General features: G+C 36.8%; 1 protein-coding gene across 3 annotated transcripts in view; it reads right to left on the bottom strand.

Annotated features, from left to right (window-relative positions):
• nherf1b (NHERF family PDZ scaffold protein 1b) overlaps positions 1-22,806 on the bottom strand; it is a 117,265-nt gene that overhangs the window by 29,446 nt on the left and 65,013 nt on the right. For 2 of the 3 annotated variants that reach the window (XM_061884256.1, XM_061884257.1), the window contains exon 2: positions 16,173-16,343. The exons of the other annotated variant lie outside the window; for it this stretch is intronic. In XM_061884256.1, coding sequence (XP_061740240.1) covers positions 16,173-16,343 — 171 coding nt within the window. The remainder of the gene's footprint in view (positions 1-16,172; positions 16,344-22,806) is intronic. 3 annotated transcript variants of the gene reach the window in all.

The raw sequence follows: 22,806 nt of genomic DNA, 5'->3' as shown, positions 1-22,806 counted from the left end.
CATGCAAATTTAGCTGGATAAGTAGGCACGCTAATGTTAGCATGCTAACAACTAGCATTCTAGCATTTAGCATGAGTCAAGTACCAATGTAGAACACTGAGGTATGCATGCAAATTTAGCTAGAAAATATGCACGCTAACGTTAGCATGCTAACAATTAGCATGAGTCAAGTACCAAGTTAGAACTCCGAGGTACGCATGCAAATTTAACCAGAAAAGTTAACACAGAAATGTTAGCATGCTAACAACTAGCATGTATCAAGCACCAAGTTAGGACCCTGAGATAAACATGCAAATTTAGCCAGAAAAGTTAACACGCTAACGTTAGCATGCAAACAATTATTTTTAGTCAAGTACCAAGGTAGGACACTGAGGTACTCATGCAAATTTAGCTAGAAAATATGCACGTTAATGTTAGCATGTTAAAAATTAGCATGAGTCAAGTATCGAGTTAGAATTCTGAGTATGCATGCAAATTTAGCTAGGAAAGCCACCACACTTACGTTAGCATGCTAACAATTAGCATGTATCGAGCACTAAGTTAGGACCCTGAGGTAAACATGCAAATTTAGCCAGAGAAGTTAACACGCTAACGTTAGCATGCAAACAATTATTTTTAGTCAAGTACCAAGGTAGGACACTGAGGTACTCATGCAAATTTAGCTAGAAAATATGCACGTTAATGTTAGCATGTTAAAAATTAGCATGAGTCAAGTATCGAGTTAGAATTCTGAGTATGCATGCAAATTTAGCTAGGAAAGCCACCACACTTACGTTAGCATGCTAACAATTAGCATGTATCGAGCACTAAGTTAGGACCCTGAGGTAAACATGCAAATTTAGCCAGAGAAGTTAACACGCTAACGTTAGCATGAAAACAATTATCATTTGTCAAGTACCAAGGTAGGACACTGAGGTACTCATGCAAATTTAGCTAGAAAATATGCACGTTAATGTTAGCATGCTAAAAATTAGTATGAGTCAAGTATCGAGTTAGAATTCTGAGGTACACATGCAAATTTAGCTAGGAAAGCCAGCACACTAACATTAGCATGCTAACAATTAGCATGTATCAAGCACCAAGTTAGGACTCTGAAGTAAACATGCACATTTTGCCAGAAAAGTTAACACGCTAACGTTAGCATGCAAACTATTATCATTAGGCAAGTACCAAGTTAGGACTCTGAGGTAAACATGTAAATTTAGCCAGAAAAGCTGACACATTAACGTTAGCATGCTAACAATTGGCATGAGTCAAGTACCAAGTTAGAACGCTGAGGTACGCATGCAAATTTAGGTAGATAAGCTAGCACGCTAACATTAAGATGCTAACAATTAGCATATATTAAGCATTAAGTTAAGACTCTGAGGTAAGCATGTGAATTTAGACAGAAAAAGTTCACACGCTATTGTTAGCATGCTAAAAATTAGCATGTGTCAAGTACCAAGTTGACTCTGAGGTACGCATGCAAATTTAGCTACAAAAGCTAGAACGCTAACATTAGCGTGCTAGCAATTAGCATGAGCCAAGTACAGAGTTAGAAATCCGAGGTACGCATACAAATTTAGCTAGGAAAGCTAGCATGCTAACATTAGGATGCTAACAATTAGCTTATATTAAGCACCAATATAGGACTCTGAGGTAAGCATGTGAATTTAGACAGAAAAAGTTCACACGCTAATGTTAGCATGCAAACAATTATCATTAGTCAAGTACCAAGTTAGGACTCTGAGGTAAACATGTAAATTTAGCCAGAAAAGCTAACACATTAACGTTAGCATGCTAAAAATTAGCATGAGTCAAGTACCAAGTTAGAACTCTGAGGTACGCATGCAAATTTAGCTAGAAAAACTAGCAGGCTAACATTAGGATGCTAACAATTAGCATATATTAAGCATTAAGTTAGGACTCTGAGGTAAGCATGTGAATCTAGACAGAAAAAGTTCACACGCTATTGTTAGCAAGCTAACAATTAGCATGTGTCAAGTACCAAGTTGACTCTGAGGTTTGCATGCAAATTTAGCTACAAAAGCTAGCACGCTAACATTAGCATGCTAACAATTAGCATGAGCCAAGTACAGAGTTAGAAATCACGAGGTACGCATGCAATTGTAGCTAGATAAGCTAACACGCTAACATTAGGATCCTAACAATTAGCATATATTAAGCATTAAGTTAGGACTCTGAGGTAAACATGTGAATTTAGACAGAAAAAGTTCACACGCTAATGTTAGAATGCTAACAACTATCATTAGTCAAGTACCAAGTTAGGATTCTGAGGTAAACATGTAAATTTAGCCAGAAAAGCTAACACATTAACGTTAGCATGCTAATATGCATGAGTCAAGTCCCAAGTTAGAAATCTGAGGTATGCATGCAATTGTAGCAAGGAAAGCTAGCACGCTAACATTAGGATATACACAATTAGCATATATTAAGCACCAAGTTAGGACTCTGAGGTAAACATGTGAATTTAGACCGAAAAAGTTCACACGCTAAGGTTAGCATGCTAACAATTATGATTAGTCAAGTACCAAGTTAGGACTCTGAAGTAAACATGTAAATTTAGCCAGAAAAGCTAACACATTAAAGTTAGCATACTAATATGCATGAGTCAAGTCCCAAGTTAGAATTCTGAGGTACGCATGCTAATTTAGCTATATGAGCTAGCACGCTAACGTGAGCATGCTAACAATTAGCATGCCTACAATTAGCATGTGTCAAGTGCCAAGTTAGGACTCTGAGATCATCATGCACATTTAGCCATAAAAGCTAGCACGCTAAAGTTTGCGTGCTAACAATTGACATGAGTCAAACATATAAGACTCAGAAGTTTGCAGCAGCAAAATAGGCCAAAAAAAGAGCATGCTAATGTTCGCCAAGTCTAGTATTAAAGTCCAAGAGAAGGCAAAGTCTTGCTTTTTGAACAATCTAGCTGCAGTCAAACATTACAAGATAATAACTGCCCTCAAAAGTGATGATGGTGCAATTCTCCGATGTTAGCATGCTAACAGTTAGCATGAGTCAGGTACAAAGTTATATGACTGAGGTGGACAGCGTCAGATTTTGCTCAAGCAGTCAGCATTTTCTGGCTGAATTTCCCCCAGGGATGAATAAAGTACTTTCTATTCTATTCTATTTTATTTTCATGATAGCAAGTTAACATGCTATCATGCCAACAGTTAGCATATGTACCGAGTTATATAAAGGGTTGCAAATTAACAAAAAATGTGCATATGTCAAGTACGAAAATATATGACAGCAAGGTGTACGATATGTATATATATATATATATATATACATATATATATATATATATATTTATATGCATACATTTATACATCCTTACATAGATATATATGTATATAAATAGGCTGACCATATTCTGAAATCCCAAAAAGAGGACACATATCTGCGTGCCAAGGCTGGGAGTAGGTGAAAATTTGCCAATGATACTCGAACTTGCTTTCTAAATAATATATTTATTTAAATAAAGCATTTTTTCTCCTCTGTTGATGGCTGTGTTGGCGCTAGGGATTTCTAAAATGGGGTCCCAGGGACCCCATCAAGTCATAAAAATGGGGTCCCAGAGTAAATTTTTGGGGTCCCACTTTTTTGTAAGCGTTTTGAAAAAAAAATGATAAACGTATTTATTATCTTGTTGTATCTCACATTTTATATCGTGTTTTGGAAAAAGGTTGTCATAAATGTTACTTAATTCATTTAAAAAAATAATTAAAAAAAAAAGAAAACAAATGTGTGTACATATGTAAATGTATTCAGTTATAAACATTCATTCACTTTCTTCTTTCTTTCATGGATCTAAACTTTACCGCTGCTGGTAGTTTTTCCTGTGTTTTTGTCTAATAAGTTGTAGGTGTATTTATTTCAGTATAAAAGTGTAAAAAATGTTTTGCTTGGGTCATGAAATGATAATAATGGTGTGCAGGGCATACATACATTTTATATTTAACGCTTAATTCTCTGGAGTCTTACACTCACCTTAGTGTTTACCAAGAAGCCTATTTCCTTTTCCCGGCAAAACTCGAACCAACACTTCCTGTCAATAGCGTCACTACCCTAACTTCCCCGGAAGTCCCGCCCCCCAACCAAAGCCATTGGCTAACACCCCCGTAGCCAGCCACTACAATATTTACAGTTAGTGTGATGTTATGAGCCAGGGAATAAAAAGGACTACACTACCCAGCATGCAACAGGAGTGACGAGCATGCAGTAGCCCGGTAAAGGGAAGTGGTGTGTCGCCATGACAGCATCTTGTATGTTGTGATATGCACGCTCTGAAAGTAAATGTTAAGAACTCAGCCAACAAATACACGCAACCCTAATTAAAAAATGCCGGACATTTGACGCATTTAAATAAAAACGCCCGGACACGCCGGACAAGAGGACATGTCCGGGGAAAAGAGGACGTATGGTCAGCCTATATATAAACATTTATATGTATGTATACACATATATATATATATATATATATATATATATATATATATATATATATATATATATATATATATATATATATATATATATATATATATATATATATATGCCAGCGCCCCCCGCGACCCCGAAAGGGAATAAGCGGTAGAAAATGGATGGATGGATGGATATATATATGTATATACATTCATTTATATATATGTGCATATATATGGATATACACAAACATATATATGGATATTTACATACATATATATACAAATATACACATATATACAGAGATTTCTGCCTATATACACACATATATATGCATATATATACACATATATACAGATATATATGCATATACATACACATATTTTACATACATATATACACACACGTGTGTATATACATATATATATACATACAATATATACTGTATAAAAATACTGTACATATACCATATTTACTTGAATTGCCACCATGACGGTAAATAATTTAAAACGTCGTCTCACTCCTGCGCTTACCAAAGGCATGCAGTAAAAGTAAGCATGCGCTAATTATTTTAAAACCTCTTCTCACTCCGGCACTTACCAAAGGTATGCAGTAAAAATTTGAGTGTGATGTAAGCTTGGACCTTAAATCCTACTGAATCAATCAATCAATCAATCAATGTTTACTAATATAGCCCTAAATCACTAGTGTCTCAAAGGGCTGCACAAACTAGTGTCTCAAAGGGCTGCACAAACCACTACGACATCCTCGGTAGGCCCACATAAGGGCAAGGAAAACTCACACCCAGTGAGACATCGGTGACAATAATGACCCAGTGGGACGTCGGTGACAATGATGACTATGAGAACCTTGGAGAGGAGGAAAGCAATGGATGTCGAGCGGGTCTAACATGATACTGTGAAAGTTCAATCCATAATGGATCCAACACAGTCGTGAGTGTCCAGTCCAAAGCGGATCCAACACAGCAGCGAGAGTCCCGTTCACAGCGGAGCCAGCAGGAAACCATCCCAAGCGGAGGCGGATCAGCAGCGCAGAGATGTCCCCAGCCGATACACAGGCGAGCAGTACATGGCCACCGGATCGGACCGGACTCCCTCCACAAAGGAGAGTGGGACATAGAAGAAAAATAAAAAAAGAAACGGCAGATCAACTGGTCTAAAAAGGGAGTCTATTTAAAGGCTAGAGTATACAAATGAGTTTTAAGGTGAGACTTAAATGCTTCTACTGAGGTGGCATCTCGAACTGTTACCGGGAGGGCATTCTAGAGTACTGGAGCCCGAAATGAAAAAGCTCTACAGCCCGCAGACTTTTTTTGGGCTTTGGGAATCACTAATAAGCCGGAGTCCTTTGAACGCAGATTTCTTGCCGGGACATATGGTACAATACAATCGGCAAGATAGGATGGAGCTAGACCGTGTAGTATTTTATACGTAAGTAGTAAAACCTTAAAGTCACATCTTAAGTGCACAGGAAGCCAGTGCAGGTGAGCCAGTACAGGCGTAATGTGATCAAACTTTCTTGTTCTTGTCAAAAGTCTAGCAGCCGCATTTTGTACCAACTGTAATCTTTTAATGCTAGACATGGGGAGACCCCAAAATAATACGTTACAGTAGTCGAGGCGAGACGTAACAAACGCATGGATAATGCCATCTTGCATATTATCGAATAGTTCTTAATCTTCTTCCGTTCATGCTATTTCAAATTACCGGAATTGAAATCAGCCTCGTCCGTTTTGAAAATGATGACAGGGGAAGTGTCACTCGTGACATCACGAGTTTGACCAGGCGGTAATACTAAGCATGCGCTAATTATTTTGGAAAGCTAGTTTGACCCGGCGGTCATTCAAGGCAGGTGTGTACTATATGCCCTGCGGCAATTCAAGGAAATACGGTATACATACATGGATTAATGGAACCTGTTTGAACTCGTTATCTGTATAAAAGACACCTGTCCACAGCCTCAAACAGTGAGACTCCAAACTCCACTATGGCCAAGACCAAAGAGCTGTCGAAGGACACCAAGAAAAGAATTGTAGACCTGCACCAGACTGGGAAGAGTGGACAGGTGGCTATTATACAGATAACAAGTTCAAACAAGTGCCATTAATACAGGTAACGAGTGGAGGACAGAAGAGTTTCTTAAAGAAGAAGTTACAGGTCTGTGAGAGCCAGAGATCTTCCTTGTTAGAAGTGACCAAATACTTATTTTCCACCATAATTTACAAATAAATTATTTAAAATTCCTACAATGTGAATTCCTGGATTTTCTCTTTACATTCTGTCTCTCACAGGTGAAGTGTACCTATGATGAAAAAAAAAAAAAAAAATATATATATATATATATATATATATATATATATATATATATATATATATATATATATATATATATATATATATATATATATGTCCCAGGATGAAATGACCCTGGGAAACATGTCAGACATGTAGTTACGTCATGGCTGGACCTGCTTGTCTCGGCCGCTCCCACACAGGAAGCTGGACAATAGCAGGCAGCTCAGTAATGGCAGCAACAATGGCACTCGCTCCCCACTAAGCCCCACTCCTCAGTGGGTGGTGCCACTGTCTGGGGCCCTCAGGGGGAGCGGGGGGCTCCCATTTTACACCTCTCTGTTCCCTCTCTTCATTCTACCATCTTCTGTTTACTTTCTGCACACACACGTCTTCTTTCTTGACACTTTCAAAACTTTTTTAAATGATGACAAGCATTTTTTCAAACATATTTTTGTCCTAAATGTTAAATTCACTTTTATTCATGTCGTATATCAAACATTTTTTTCCTTAGTTTTATGCTAAATTAATTGTTAAATACACTTTTATTCATGTCTTATATTAAGCACTTTTTCCTTAGTTTTGTCCTAAATTAAGTTGGAAATTCACTTTTATTTATGTCTTATATTAAGCATATTTTACATATTTTTGTCCTAAACAAGTGTTAAATTTACATTTATGTCTTGTATTCAGAACATTTTATATTTTTTTGTCCTAAATTAAATGTTAAATTCACTTTTATTAATATCTTATATTAAGCATATTTTACTTATTTATGGCCTAAATTAAGTTTGAAATTAAGTTTTATTTAGATCTTATATTAAAAACATTTTACATATTTTTGTCCTAAATTTATTGTTAAATTCCGTTTTATTCATGTCTTATATTAAGAATGTTTTACTAATTTCTGTCCTAAATCAAATGTTAAATTGCATTTTATTTGTGTCTTATATTAAGCATATTTTACCTATTTTTGTCCTAAATTAAATGTTGTATTCAGTTTTATTTATGTCCTATATTAAGCAAGTTTTACTTATTTTTGTCCAAAATTAAATGTAAAATTCAGTTTATTTATGTGTTATATTAAGCATATTTTACTTATTTCTGTTATTCTATGTCTATTAATCTATGTTACTACGTGATTCATCCAAGTTAATACGGAATTGATCTAAGTTAATACGTGATTAATCTATGTTAATATGTGATTAATCTTTGTTCATAAGTGATTAATCTATGTTATTGCGTGTTTAATCTACGTTAATACCTGAGTAATCTATGTTAATACCTGATTAATCCATGTTAATACGTGATTCATCGAAGTAATACAGAATTAATCTAAGTAAATACGTGATCAATCCATGTTAATATATGATGAATTCAAGTTGATATCTGATTAATCTATGCTAATATGTGATTAATCTGTTATACCTGATTAATCTATGTTAATACTTGATTAATATATGTTGATACATGATTAATCTATGTTAATACATGATTAATATATGTTAATACATGATTAATCTAGGTTAATACATGATTCATTCTAGTTAATATGGAATACATCTAAGTTAATATGTGATTACTCTGTTATTACCTGATTAATCTTTGGTAATTTGTAATTATTCCATGTTAATACCTGATTAATCGATGTTAATATGTGAATCATCTCAGTTAATACGGAATTAATGTAAATTAATGTGATTAATGTATTTTAATACCTGATTAATCCATGTTATTATGTGATTAATCTAAGTTAATACGTGATTAATCTATGCTAATACAACATTAACCTATGTTAATACGTGATTAAACTATGTTATTACGTAATTAAAATATGTTAATGCGTGATTCATCCAAGTTAATATGTGATTAATCTAAATTAATATGTGATTAATCTATGTTAATACCTGATTAATCCATGTTATTACGTGATTAATCTAAGTTAAGCGTGATTATTCTATGCTAATACAAGATTAACCTATGTTAATACGTGATTCATCCAAGTTAATATGGAATATATCAAAGTTAATACGTGATTAATCTATGTTAATACAAGATTAACCTATGTTAATACGTGATTCATCCAAGTTAATATGGAATACATCAAAGTTAATACGTGATTAATCTATGTTAATACAAGATTAACCTATGTCAATACGTGATTCATCCAAGTTAATATGGAATACATCAAAGTTAATACGTAATTACTCTATGTTAATGTGTTTAATGTATGTTAATACCTGATTAATCGATGTTAATACATGATTAATCTAAGTTAATACCTGATGAATCTTTGTTAATTTTAAATTATTCTATGTTAATACCTGATTAATCGATGTTAATATGTGAATCGTCTCAGTTAATACGGAATTAATGTCAATTAATGTGATGAATTTATTAACTATTAAGTTATAACATGATTAATCTTTATTAATACCTGATTAATCTATGTTAATATGTGATTAAACTATGTTAATAGGTGATTAAAATATGTTAATACGTGATTCATCCCAGTTAACATGTGGTTAATCTAAATTAATATTTGATTAATCTATGTTAATACCGGATTATTCCATGTTATTATGTGATTAATCTAAGTTAATATGTGATTAATCAATGTTAATACATGATTAACCTATGTTAATACGTGATTCATCCAAGTTAATATGGAATACATTTGAGTTAATACGTAATTACTCTATGTTAGTGTTTAATGTATGTTAATACCTGATTAATCGATGTTAATACATGATTAATCTAAATTAATACCTGATTAATCTTTTGTAATTTGTAAATATTCTTTGTTAATACCTGATTAATTGATGTTAAAGACATGCACCTGGGGATAGGTTGATTGGCAACACTAAATTGGCCCTAGTGTGTGAATGTGAGTGTGAATGTTGTCTGTCTATCTGTGTTGTCCAGGGTGTACCCTGCCTTCCGCCCGATTGTAGCTGAGATAGGCGCCAGCGCCCCCCCGCGACCCCGAAAGGGAATAAGCGGTAGAAAATGGATGGATGTGAATCATCTCAGTTAACACGAAATTAATGTAAATTAATGTGATGAATTTATTAACTATTAAGTATTACATGATTAATCTTTATTAATACCTGATTAATCTATGTTAATACGTGACTAATCTATGTTAATACGTGATTAAACAATGTTAATGCGTGATTAAAATATGTTAATACGTGATTCATCCAAGTTAATATGTGATTAATCTAAATTAATATGTGATTAATCTATGTTAATACCTGATTAATCAATGTTATTATGTGATTAATCTTTGTTAATTTGTAATTATTCTATGTTAACACCTGATTAATCGATGTTAATATGTGAATCATCTCAGTTAATACGGAATTAATGTAAATTAATGTGATTAATCTATTAACTATTAAGTTATCACACGATTAATCTTTATTAATACTTGATTGATCTATGTTAATACGTGATTAAAATATGTTAATACGTTATTTATCCAAGTTAATATGTGATTAATCTATGTTAATACCTGATTAATCCATGTTAGTATGTGATTAATGTAAGTTAATACGTGATTAATCATGTTAATACGTGATTCATCCAAGTTAATATGGAATACATTTAAGTTAATACGTAATTACTCTATGTTAATGTGTTTAATTTATGTTAATACCTGATTATTCGATGTTAATACCTGATTAATCTAAGTTAATAACTGATTAATCTTTGTTCATTTGTAATTATTCTATGTTAATATCTGATTAATCGATGTTAATATGTGAATCATCTAAGTTAATAGGAATTAATGTAAATTAATGTGATTAATGTAATAATTATTAACTTAATGCGTGATTAATCTTTATTAATACCTGATTAATCTGTTAATACATGATTAATCTATGTTAATACGTGATTAAACTATGTTAATATGTGATCCATCCAAGTTAATACATGATTGATCTAAATTAATATGTGATTAATCCATGTTAATACATGATTAATCCATGTTAATACATGATTAATCATTGTTAATACGAGAGAGATCGACATGTTTTTGTCTTCCTGGGTAACAAAACAATTTAGGAGCAGTCAGCTAATGGTGTACTTTTGACACTTTTTGTATGAACTAAACGTCAAGTGTTCCTAAAGACTCCCAAGTAAACGTCAGAAGGAGACCACGCCCCTCAGAACTGGGGTGACTCACTGTGGATGTGTCGCTTACCATTCCCTCACTAATTATTACTTTCTTACGGATCTAAAACCTTATTGGTCGTGTACTTGGACAGCAAGACTACTTGGATGGACGCCCGTTGACAAGGACTGTCCTACAAACACAGCGTCATGGAGCAGTGCAAGTACAAAAAATGAGTCAAATTGGCCTAAAATACATAAAACTATTTGGTGTAGAACCGAGGTGTCCAAAGTACTCTTTTTTTAACAACCAGCAACGCAATTGTTAGCATTCTAATATTCGCATTTTGCAAGTATGATATTTTGTTGCTTAACGAATGCTACATGTTAGCATGCTAACGTTAGAAGGCTAGTTACTTTTAGCTAGTTTGTGTAGGTACAAACCAGAGAAATATTTTGGTACTAGATGTATGCTAGCATTAACATGCTAACTTTTAAAACGTTTCAGGTATACATGGAGGAGTAATTTATTTTGCTACTTGACGAGTGTTACAGTTAGTATTTTAGCATGCCAACATTAGAATGCTAGCTGTTTCAGCTTTTTTAGCAGGTAACGTTAGTAGGCTATTTTTTTTTTGCAGATTTTAATAGGTATAAACCAGGGTCATATTTTGGTACTTGATGTATGCTAACATTGACATGCTAACTTTCTAAAAGAAAAAAGTTTCAGGTATAAATGGCAGAGCAATTTAGTCAGTACTTTTTACATACCAACGTTAGAATGCTAGCTTTTTGAGCTAACCCACCAGGTATACAGCGCAGCGTCTAGTAGTTTGTTATTTAATGAATGCTACCTATTAGCATGCTAAGGTTAATAGGATATCTTTTTTAATGAATATTTTGGTAGGTATGAGCCCGAGTCATATTTTGGTACTTGATGTATGCTGAAGTTGGCATGCTAACTTTTTGAATACATGTTTAGGTATAGATGGCAGAGTAATACAGAGATGGCAGAGTTGTTTTTTTATTTATTTGTTTTTTTCCCTTGGCCTCAGTCTGCACCTCCTCTCCAGGGCCCAGGCAAAGACCGATTTTTTAAATTTTATTTTAATCTTCTATTCCCCCCCCCAACCCCCCCCCCCCCTTTGTTTACCTTTATCTCATCTTTTTTGTAAGGGGCGCTGGAAGCCGGCAGACCCGTCAGCGATCCTGTTCTGTCTCCCTGTAATGTTTGTCTAAACTTGAATGGGATTGTGCTGAAAATTTGAATTTTCCTGAAGGAACTCTCCTGACGGAATAAATAAAGTACTATCTAATCTAATCTAATCTAATACATTTTGGTACTTGTTATAGTATGATGCCAACATTAGAATGCTAGGTTTTTGAGCTAACTTATCAGGTATACAGCTCAACGTGTAATATTTTGTTACTTAACAAATGCTACCTGTTAGTATGGTAAGGTTATTAGGATAGTTTTTTTTAATCAATTCTTTGGTAGGTATAAACCCAAGTCATATTTTGGTACTTGATGTATGCTAAACTTAGCATGCTAACTTTTTCAATAAATGTTTAGGTATACATAGCAGAGTAATACATTTTGATACTTGTTATAGTAGGATGCCAACAATAGAATGCTAGCTTTTTGAGCTAACTTATCAGGTATACAGCTCAACGTGTAATATTTTGTTACTTAACAAATGTTATTGTTAGCATGCTAAGGTTAATAAGATAGCTTTTTTAATCTTTTTTTTGTAAGTATTAACCCGAGTCATATTTTGGTACTTGCTGTATGCTAAACTTAGCATGCTAATTTTTTCAATACATTTTTAGGTAAACATGGCAGAATAGTACATTTTTGTACTTGTTATAGTTGGATTCCAACATTAGAATGCTAGCTTGTTTAGCAAGTATACTGATTGTCATGTATTTTGGTATTTCACTAATGCTAACAGTGACGGGGTATTATTAGCATGCTAGCATAATACTGTCAGAATGCCTATTTTTTTATTTTATTTTTAGCCAATTTTGGTACCTGAAGCTATCTGGCTAGCGTGCTAACTGTTAGCAATATATATATATATATATATATATATATATATATATATATATATATATATATATATATATATATATATATATGTATATATATATATGAAAAACAAATCAGCAGCGTCGTTCAAAAAAGCTTTTATCAATTACGCCAAATAGCAAAAGTGAAACCGCTTCTGTCAGGACATGATCTCGAGAAATTAATTCACGCATATCACCCCTATATTAGCGTCCCTTCACTGGCTCCCTGTGCGATATCGAATCAATTTTAAACTCCTTCTATTTGTTTTTAGATGTCTAAACAAGCTCGCGCCAACATATCTCTCCGACCTCCTTCAGCCGTACTGCCCCACTCGATCCCTAAGATCAGCCGATCAGCTGCTACTGACGGTCCCTGACACAAGACTGAAGTATGAGGTGAAAGAGCTTTCGCCGCTGCTGCTCCCAAGCTCTGGAACGACCTACCTCTGAGTGTTAGACAAGCCTCCTCTCTTCCTGTTTTTAAATCTGTCTTAAAAACATACTTTTATTCCTTGGCTTTTAACACTGAGTTATATCCATCCTGCAATGGCACCCCATTATACACCTGCTGTGAACCTGTTTTTATGTTTAATTTATTTATTTATTTTTTATCATGTTCTGTTTGTGTTGTGTTGTTTGCTCGGTTCTCATATTATCTTTTAACCTGCCCATTGTACAGCACTTTGGCTACCCCTGTGGTAAATTTTAAATGTGCTTTATACATAAAATTGATTTGATTTGATACTGTGTGTGCATATATATATATATATATATATATATATATATATATATATATATATATATATATATATATATATATATATATATATATATATATATATATATATATATATATATATATATATATATATATATATAAAACCTGTTTCCGGGCTTCACGGTGGCAGAGGGGTTAGTGCGTCTGACTCACAATACGAAGGTCCTGCAGTCCTGGGTTCAAATCCAGGCTCGGGATCTTTCTGTGTGGAGTTTGCATGTTCTCCCCGTGAATGCGTGGGTTCCCTCCGGGTACTCCGGCTTCCTCCCACTTCCAAAGACATGCACCTGGGGATAGGTTGATTGGCAACACTAAATTGACCCTAGTGTGTGAATGTGAGTGTGAATGTTGTCTGTCTATCTGTGTTGGCCCTGCGATGAGGTGGCGACTTGTCCAGGGTGTACCCCGCCTTCCGCCCGATTGTAGCTGAGATAGGCGCCAGCGCCCCCCGCGACCCCAAAAAGGGAATAAGCGGTAGAAAATGGATGGATAAAACCTGTTTCCATATGAGTTGGGAAATTGTGTTAGATGTAAATATAAACGGAATACAATGATTTGCAAATCCTTTTCAACCCATTTTCAATTGAATGCACTACAAAGACAAGATAATTGATGTTCAAACTCATAAACTTTCTTTTTTTTGCAAATAATAACTAACTTAGAATTTTATGGCTGCAACATGTGCCAAAGTAGTTGGGAAAGGGCATGTTCACCACTGTGTTACATCACAATTTCTTTGAACAACACTCAATAAACGTTTGGGAACCGAGGAGACACATTTTTGAATCTTTTCAGGTAGAATTCTTTCCCATTCTTGCTTGATGTACAACTTAAGTTGTTCAACAGTCTTGTCGTATTTTACGCTTCATAATGCGCCACACATTTTCGATGGGAGACAGCTCTAGACTGCAGGCGGGCCAGGAAATCACCCGCACTCTTTTACTACGAAACCACGCTGTTGTAACTCGTGGCTTGGCATTGTCTTGCTGAAATAAGCAGGGGCGTCCATGATAACGTTGCTTGGATGACAACACATGTTGCTCCAAAACTTGTATGGACCATTCAGCATTAATGGTGCCTTCACAGATGTGTAAGTTACCCATACCTTGGGCACTAATACACCCCCATACCATCACACATGCTGGCTTTTGAACTTTGCGCCTATAACAACCCGGACGGTTATTTTCCTCTTTGTTCTGGAGGACACCACGTACTCTGTTTCCAAATATAATTTAAAATGTGGACTCGTCAGACCACAGAACACTTTTCCACTTTGCATCAGTCCATCTTAGATGAGCTCAGCCCCGTTCCTTGGTGTTGTTGATAAATGGGTTTGGCTTTGCATAGTAGAGTTTTAACTTGCACTTACAGATGTAGCGACCGACTGTAGTTACTGACAGTGGTTTTATGAAGTGTTCCTGAGCCCATGTGGTGATATCCTTTACACACTGATGTCGGTTTTTGATGCAGTACTGCCTGAGGGATCAAAAGTCCGTAATATCATCGCTTATGTGTAGTGATTTCTCCAGATTCTCTGAACCTTTTGATGACTTTACGGACCGTAGGTGGTAAAATCCCTAAATTCCTTGCAATAGCTCGTTGAGAAATGTTGTTCTAAAACTGTTCGACAATTTGCTTACAAATTGGTGACCCTCGCCCCATCCTTGTTTGTCAATTATTTAACATTTCATGGAAGCTGCTTTTATACCCAATCATCGCACCCACCTGTTCCCATTAGCCTGCACACATAAGTGTTTGATGAGTATTCCTCAACTTAATCAGTATTTATTGCCACCTTTCCCAACTTCTTCGGCACATGTTGACTGAATATGGGTCGAAAATGACTTGCAAATCATTGTATTGCGTTTATATTTACATCTAACACAATTTCCCAACTCATATGGAAACAGGGTTTGTATAGATAGATAGATAGATAGATAGATAGATAGATAGATAGATAGATAGATAGATAGATAGATAGATAGATAGTACTTTTTTGATTCCTTCAGGAGAGTTCCTTCAGGAAAATTAAAATTCCAGCAGCATTGTACAGAGTTGAGATCAATTTAAAAAAGTAAAAAATGGGGGTTTAAATGGAAAGAAAATAGAGAAATATATACATATACATACAATTATGCAGCGTTGAAATAATCAATTCTCACAAAATTAATAAATAATAATAAATATGTTTCTTAACTAAACTGTCAATAAAATAAATCCAAATGAAAATGCATCTTCACTACTTTAATCATATTTTTTGCGCTGAAGAAACTTCTCTATGACTTTATCTCTGTTTGTTTGATGTTGTCATCACTGCCACAATTAGTGGAAAAGTATATTACAACTGAGTACTGCTACATACATTTTAGGGGCCCAACAAGGGCCTCTAAAAAATTCAAAAGAACTTGTGGGTATTGAAGTATTCTTGACCCGCCGATGGCCTGGTGCTGAAGTACCTGGACTATCCTGTCTTTGGGCTGCAGGCCTGCCTTCTCGGCGGGGGAGTCCTCGTCCACGGCACGGATGTACTGGCCCGGCCGTGCCCGCTCACTGTGCAGGTTGAAGCCGTAGCCGCCGGCCTCCCGCCGGATCACGCAGAGACGTGGCCGCCGCTCAGGACTGGGTTCCTGCAAGCAGAGAAGAGGTTTGAGACGCCCGTCCATCTTTCCTCGGGGAACGGGGCTGCGGGCTCTCCACCATGGGGGGAGGCGTTTGAGGAAGGAAGCACTTCCGCCATCGTCTTCCAGGAGCCAACAAGGACAATGGAATCCGACCCTTGACCGCCTGCCCTCGTCCTAGACCCGCTACAGGATGGCAGGAAGGGGTGTGGCCCTCCAGGAAAGAACTCCTGAATCCCACCGCCTCCCTTCCGCAGCACGGACGACCAGCTTTCTGGATTTAGCCGAGCAGACCTTCACGGCTCTCGCATCAAAGCGGTCCTGGAGCGCGCCAGACCAAGGTCAGGGTGATCTTTGGCACTCTCAACCAGTCGGGTCCGCCCGAGCCTTCTTCCGAAACTAGGACCTTATATCAAGAAGAAACATGTCTCAGGTAATCGGAAAAAATGGTAAAAAAAATAAAATAATACAGTGCGGTACTGCATCAAAAAGCCACATCCGTGTAAAAGGATATCACCGCATGGGCTCAGGAACACTTCAGAAAACCACTATAAGTAACTACAGTTGGTCGCTACATTTGTTAGTGCAAGTTAAAACTCTACCGTGCAAAGCCAAAGCCATTTATCAACAACACCCGGAAACGCCAAAAATATGGGAAGTGCCGGTTAAATGACAGCAACAACAGTTTCTTGTGTGAGGTAAGCAAGATACTTGTAAAGGAAACGTGTTATATGAACAATTAAGTGAAGTGAATTACATTTATATAGCGCTTTTTTTCGAGTGACTCAAAGCGCTTTACATAGTGAAACCCAATATCTAAGTTACATTTAAACCAGTGTGGGTGGCACTGGGAGCAGGTGGGTAAAGTGTCTTGCCCAAGGACACAACGGCAGTGACTAGGATGGCGGAAGCGGGAATCGAACCTACAACCCTCGAGTTGCTTGCACGGCCACTCTACCAACCGAGCTAAATTAACTCACTTTGTCTGACAAAAAAATGGAAAAGAGTACTCTACTTCTAACGTACCATTATCACTGGAGGACAAGGCTAAACATGTTACATGTTGATAAACTGAACTTGTAAATATTGCAGTAAAAAGCAGCATTGGCTCGGTATTCAAGTTAATACGCTGATAATAAAACAAAGAAAACTCATAAAAAATGCAGTAAAAAGTATTCAAATTAATATGCTGATAATATAACAAAGTAAACCAATAAATATTGCAGAAAAAAAGCATTGAAGTTAATATGCTCATAATAAAACAAAGTAAACTAATAAATATTCCGGTAAAAAGTATTCGAGTTAATATGCTGATAATAAAACAAAGTAAACTAATAAATATGTGACGCAGGTAAGAAGAGGCGAGTGTCCTGACCACCAATTGGAGGCAGGTGTGCACAATCAGAGCTCCTAGCAACAGGAATAGACAAGAAAAAGCAGCAACAAGTCCAAAGTGTCAAGATATACAAACAACATGAAGGTTTAAGAACATTTATAAATTCATTTAAATCCCACTTTAACTGCAATGAATCCAAATTCAAACCAGTGATCATAAAATGAAGCATTTAACGGCACTTCTTTTAACATTTAGCAGCAATCCAAGATGAAAAATGTGTCCCTGCGTTCACAACGATTTACCATCAGTTGGTGGCGGCTGGGATAGGCTGAGAGTACATGGAGGGACAACCTTTGGATTACTACCAGATTACTGTCTCCAAGGCATTTTTACAAAGTCCAATCATAATTAGGGAGGTTTATGCTCATCCAGCAGTCAGATGGGCCGATACCAACACTGATACTGATACCAACCACACCTAAAGACTACAAACCCCAAAAGCAGTGAAGTTGTCATGTGGTGTAAATGGTAGGGGTTTAACGGCACGTGTATTTGTAGTGAACCGTTTCGGTACGGGGGTTTCGGTTCGGCACGCGGGCGTACCGAATGAGTTTGGAAGCAGAAGTCTTCACAAGCTGCTCTGCTTTCTGCCTCTGTCTGAGCAATGAGCACCCAGCATTGTCCCGCCCACACAACCATCTGATTGGTTACATACAAAGCCAATCAGCAGTGCGTATTCAGAGCGATGTAGTCCATGCTTTAGCGTCGAGTAGAGATATTCGTTTAGCATGTGAGCAGCGGACTCTACCCAAATTATACTAAACACTTCCCAGTCACAACTATTACAAACATCACTATGAGCCCGTTGACCTTCTAGAAACTTAAACTGCAGCTCAGCTCGCTCGCAGTTCTGGCTTGAGGTGAAGGCTAATTAGCTTTTAGCGTAACGTTAGCTCATTTTGCTATGTCTGTGTGTGTGTGTGTGTGTGTGCGCGTGTGTGTCGGTTAGGGGCAGCAAAGCCCTGTCTGTCTGTTATTTCATTGAACTCCATGGTGTTCAGGAATGAATAGTCTCTCCTATTGCAATCGTACTATTTTTCAGCAATCATTACATTAATCATTAGGAATGTAGCAGCCTAGTTTTGAATAGCAGGGTCTCTGCTATCACATCTTGATAAAAATACAACATTCACATAATAAAAGTCAACTACAGGCTTCCCGAATGCTGTAATAAATTTAGCATGATGAGTTGACATTAAACAGTTTCAATGGAAACTGTTTAATGTTGCACTTTTTATATGTAGAAGAAAGTTTTTTTCATTTTATTTAATCAAAGCAACAACTTGAGGCAGTTTAATGTGGATTATCGTGGGCAGAATTATTATAATGTTCCCAATGTTAAAAGGATAAGGCCATTGTTTACAAATTTGGTAAATAAATAACCCAAAAATGTATTATTTGTTGTTTTCTTTCTGTACCGAAAATGAACCGAACTGTGACCTCTAAACCGAGGAATGTACCGAACCAAAATTTTTGTGTACCGTTACACCCCTGGTAAATAGTAAATAAAAAGAGAATACAATGATTTACAAATATTGCTCAATTTATATTTAATTGAATAGACTGCAAAGAAAAGATATTTAATGTTTGAACTGGTAAATTTTGTTATTTTTTGCAAATATTAGCTCATTTGGAATTAGATGCCTGCAACATGTTTCCAAAAAGCTGCCACAAGTGGCAAAAAAGACTGACAACATTGAGTAATGCTCATTAAACACTTATTTGGAACATCCCACAGGTGAACAGGCTCATTGGGAACAGGTGGGTGCCATGATTGGGTATAAAAGCAGCTTCCGTGAAATGCTCACTCATTCACAAACAAGGACGGGGCGAGGGTCACCACTTTGTCAACAAATGCCTAAGCAAGTTGATTAAGACCAACATTTCTCAACCAGCTATTGCAAGGAATTTAGGGATTTTACCAGCTATGCTCTGTAATATCAACAAAAGCTTCAGAAAATCTGGAGAAATCCCTGCACGAAAACCAACATTGAATGCCCGTGACCTTCTATCCCTCAAAAACGACATTGTTGTGTAAAGGACATCACCACATGGGCTCAGGAACATTTCAGAAAACCACTGTCAGTAACCACAGTTGGTCGCTACATCTGTAAGAGCAAGTTCAACTCTACTATGCAAAGCTAAAGCCATTTATCAACAACACCCAGAAACGCCAAAGTCATGGAAAGTGCAGGTTAAATGACTAACAACAGTTTCTTGTGCGAGGTAAGCAAGATACTTGCACATAGAAACGTGTTACTTTGTCAAACCAAAAAAAAAAACACCTCCTTTATGGAAAATCGTAATGTACTTCTAAAGTAGCATTAATACTGGAGGACGAGGCTAAACATGTTACACACGTTGATAAACGAAACTAGTAAATATCACAGTAAAAAGCAGCATTGGTTCGGTTTTGGGGCGACATATGTCGTCATCCAAGCAACGTGATCATGGACGCCCCTGCTTATTTCAGCAAGACAATGCCAAGCTGCGTGTTACAACAGCGTGGCTTCGTAGTGAAAGATGCGGGTACTAGACGGGCCTGCCTGTAGTCCAGACCTGTCTCCGCCCACTACCAACAGCCACTGACCCACAGGGCAGTTCACCAAACACCAATTCTACCCATTAGCATTGAAATGGAGCCCAGTTATAAAGTTTTGGTGTTTTGAGGCCAACCAGCAGTCGAAAGGTTGGACGCCAAGCCACGCCCACTTTGTCACATTGTGGAGAGTCTGCCAATGGAAGGGTGACTCAGTGGGTCAAAGTCCCCAGGAGGTGTTGGTCAAAGTAGGACCTCTGTTTGGCATTTAGAGACATTCCAGGCAATGACCATCACTTTAGGACACAAATCCCATGGGTCGGCACCTCCCGAAATTTAAATCGTAGAGCAGAACGTCCCAGAGATGACGAAGGCGTGGTCGGTAGGCCTTACACTCGGGAAAGAGAGAAGTGGAATGAAAATGTGTAACATGTCTGCTGTCAGGTGGGCTGAGGAGTGTCCAGTTGCAGCTGAGTGTGTTGTGATCACATGATAAGAGATGTGGACTTTCCACACCACAGTCAATCATTACACATCAGTCACGGCCCGCCATTGGTCGGCCTTCACCTCCAACACCCAGCTCTTTACCTCATCTTCACATGGAGCTCTTTTTTCTCTATCGTCTTTTCTTTATCTCCTTTTCTCTACCATCTTTTCTCTATCGTCTTTCGTCTATCGCCTTTTCTATATGTCCTTTTCTCTATCTTCTTTTCTCTATCACCTTCTCTCTATTGTCTTTTCTTTATCTCCTTTTTTCTGCCGTCTTTTCTCTATCTCCTTTTCTCTACCATCTTTTTTCTATCGTCTTTCCTCTATCACCTTTTCTCTATCGCCTTTTCTATATTTCCTTTTCTCTATCGCCTTTTCTTTATCTCCTTTTTACTATTTCCTTTTCTCTATTGTCTTTCCTCTATCGTCTTTTCTTTATCTCCTTTTCTCTACCGTCATTTCTCTTTCGCCTTCTCTATTGTCTTTTCTCTATCTTCTTTTCTCTATCACTTTTTCTTTATCGTCTTTTCTCTATTGTGTTTCCTCTATCACCTTTTCTCTATCGTCTTTTCTCTATTGTCTTTTCTCTATTGTTTTCTCTCTATCGCCTTTTCCCTATCGCCTTTTTTTTCTATTGCCTTTTTTCTATCGTCTTTTCTCCATCACCTTTTTTCTATCGCCTTTTCTCTATCAACTTTTCTCTATCTCCTTTTCTCTATCGTCTTTTCTCTATCATCCTTTCTCTATTGTCTTTTCTCTTTCGTCTTTTCTCTATTGTCTTTTTTCTATTGTCTTTTCTCTATCACCTTTTCTCTATCGCCTTTTCTCTATCGTCTTTTCTCTATCGCCTTCTCTATCGTCTTTTCTCTATTGTCTTTTCTCTATTGCCTTTTCTCTATTGTCTTTTCTCTATCACCTTGTCTCTAACGCCCTTTCACTATCGCCTTTTCTCTGTCATCTTTTCTCTGTCTCCTTTTCTCTATTGTCTTTTCTCTATCGCCTTTTCTCTATCGCCTTCTCTATCGTCTTTTCTCTATTGTCTTTTCTCTATTGCCTTTTCTCTATTGTCTTTTCTCTATTGTCTTTTCTCTATCACCTTTTCTCTAACGCCTTTCCTCTACTGTCTTTGCTCTATTGTCTTTTCTCTATCGTCTTTCCTCTATTGTCTTTTCTCTATCGCCTTTTCTCTATCGCCTTCTCTATTGTCTTTTCTCTATTGTCTTTTTTCTATCGCCTTTTCTCTATCGTCTTTCCTCTATTGTCTTTTCTCTAGCGCCTTCTCTATTGTCTTTCCTCTATTGACTTTTCTCTATCGCCTTTTCTCTATCGCCTTCTCTATCGTCTTTTCTCTATCGCGTTTTCTCTATTGCATTTTCTCTATTGTCTTTTCTCTATCGCCTTTTCTCTATTGTCTTTTCTCTATCGTCTTTCCTCTATTGTCTTTTCTCTATCGTCTTTCCTCTATTGTCTTTTCTCTATCACCTTGCTGTTCATGTTTTTGACAGATACAAGTTGGAATTATGTGCTACTTTGTATTAGAGATGGCAGCCTGTGCATGTATGAGCCAGTCTGCCCCAAAACAAGAGGGGAAAAAAAGGTACTTATTGACTACAATGGCGGACTTGTGCAACACACTTTGGGTACGTTTCGACCATATATGGATGTGTGACATCCCACTTGGGGAAAAAGGTATAGGTTATTGAGTAAGTATGAAGGAAGGCAAGATTGGAACAAGCTTGGAGGGTTGTAGTGAGGAAACACCTGCTTCCAATGTGACTCGTTATCTTCATGCTTATCTTTACGAGAGTCATCAGTGACTGTGCAGCACGTGCCCCCTCACCATGTCACGACAACACTCCGATCACTTTCTTAGGCACACGCTCCTTTAAGGTACGAGCACGTTACGCTGAGCCAGCACTCTGTTAACGACGTACTCCTTGACCAGCAATCAGCTGAGTCTTGTCACGCTAACGGAAAATAAAGTGTGACTTGTTAAAGTACAACCTAACTAAAGTAAAACCTAACATGTTAAAGTACAACCTAACATT

This window comes from Nerophis ophidion, linkage group LG23 (assembly GCF_033978795.1).
Source record: "Nerophis ophidion isolate RoL-2023_Sa linkage group LG23, RoL_Noph_v1.0, whole genome shotgun sequence".
Taxonomy (NCBI): Eukaryota; Metazoa; Chordata; class Actinopteri; order Syngnathiformes; family Syngnathidae; genus Nerophis; species Nerophis ophidion.
This window is presented reverse-complemented; position numbering and strand designations above follow the sequence as displayed.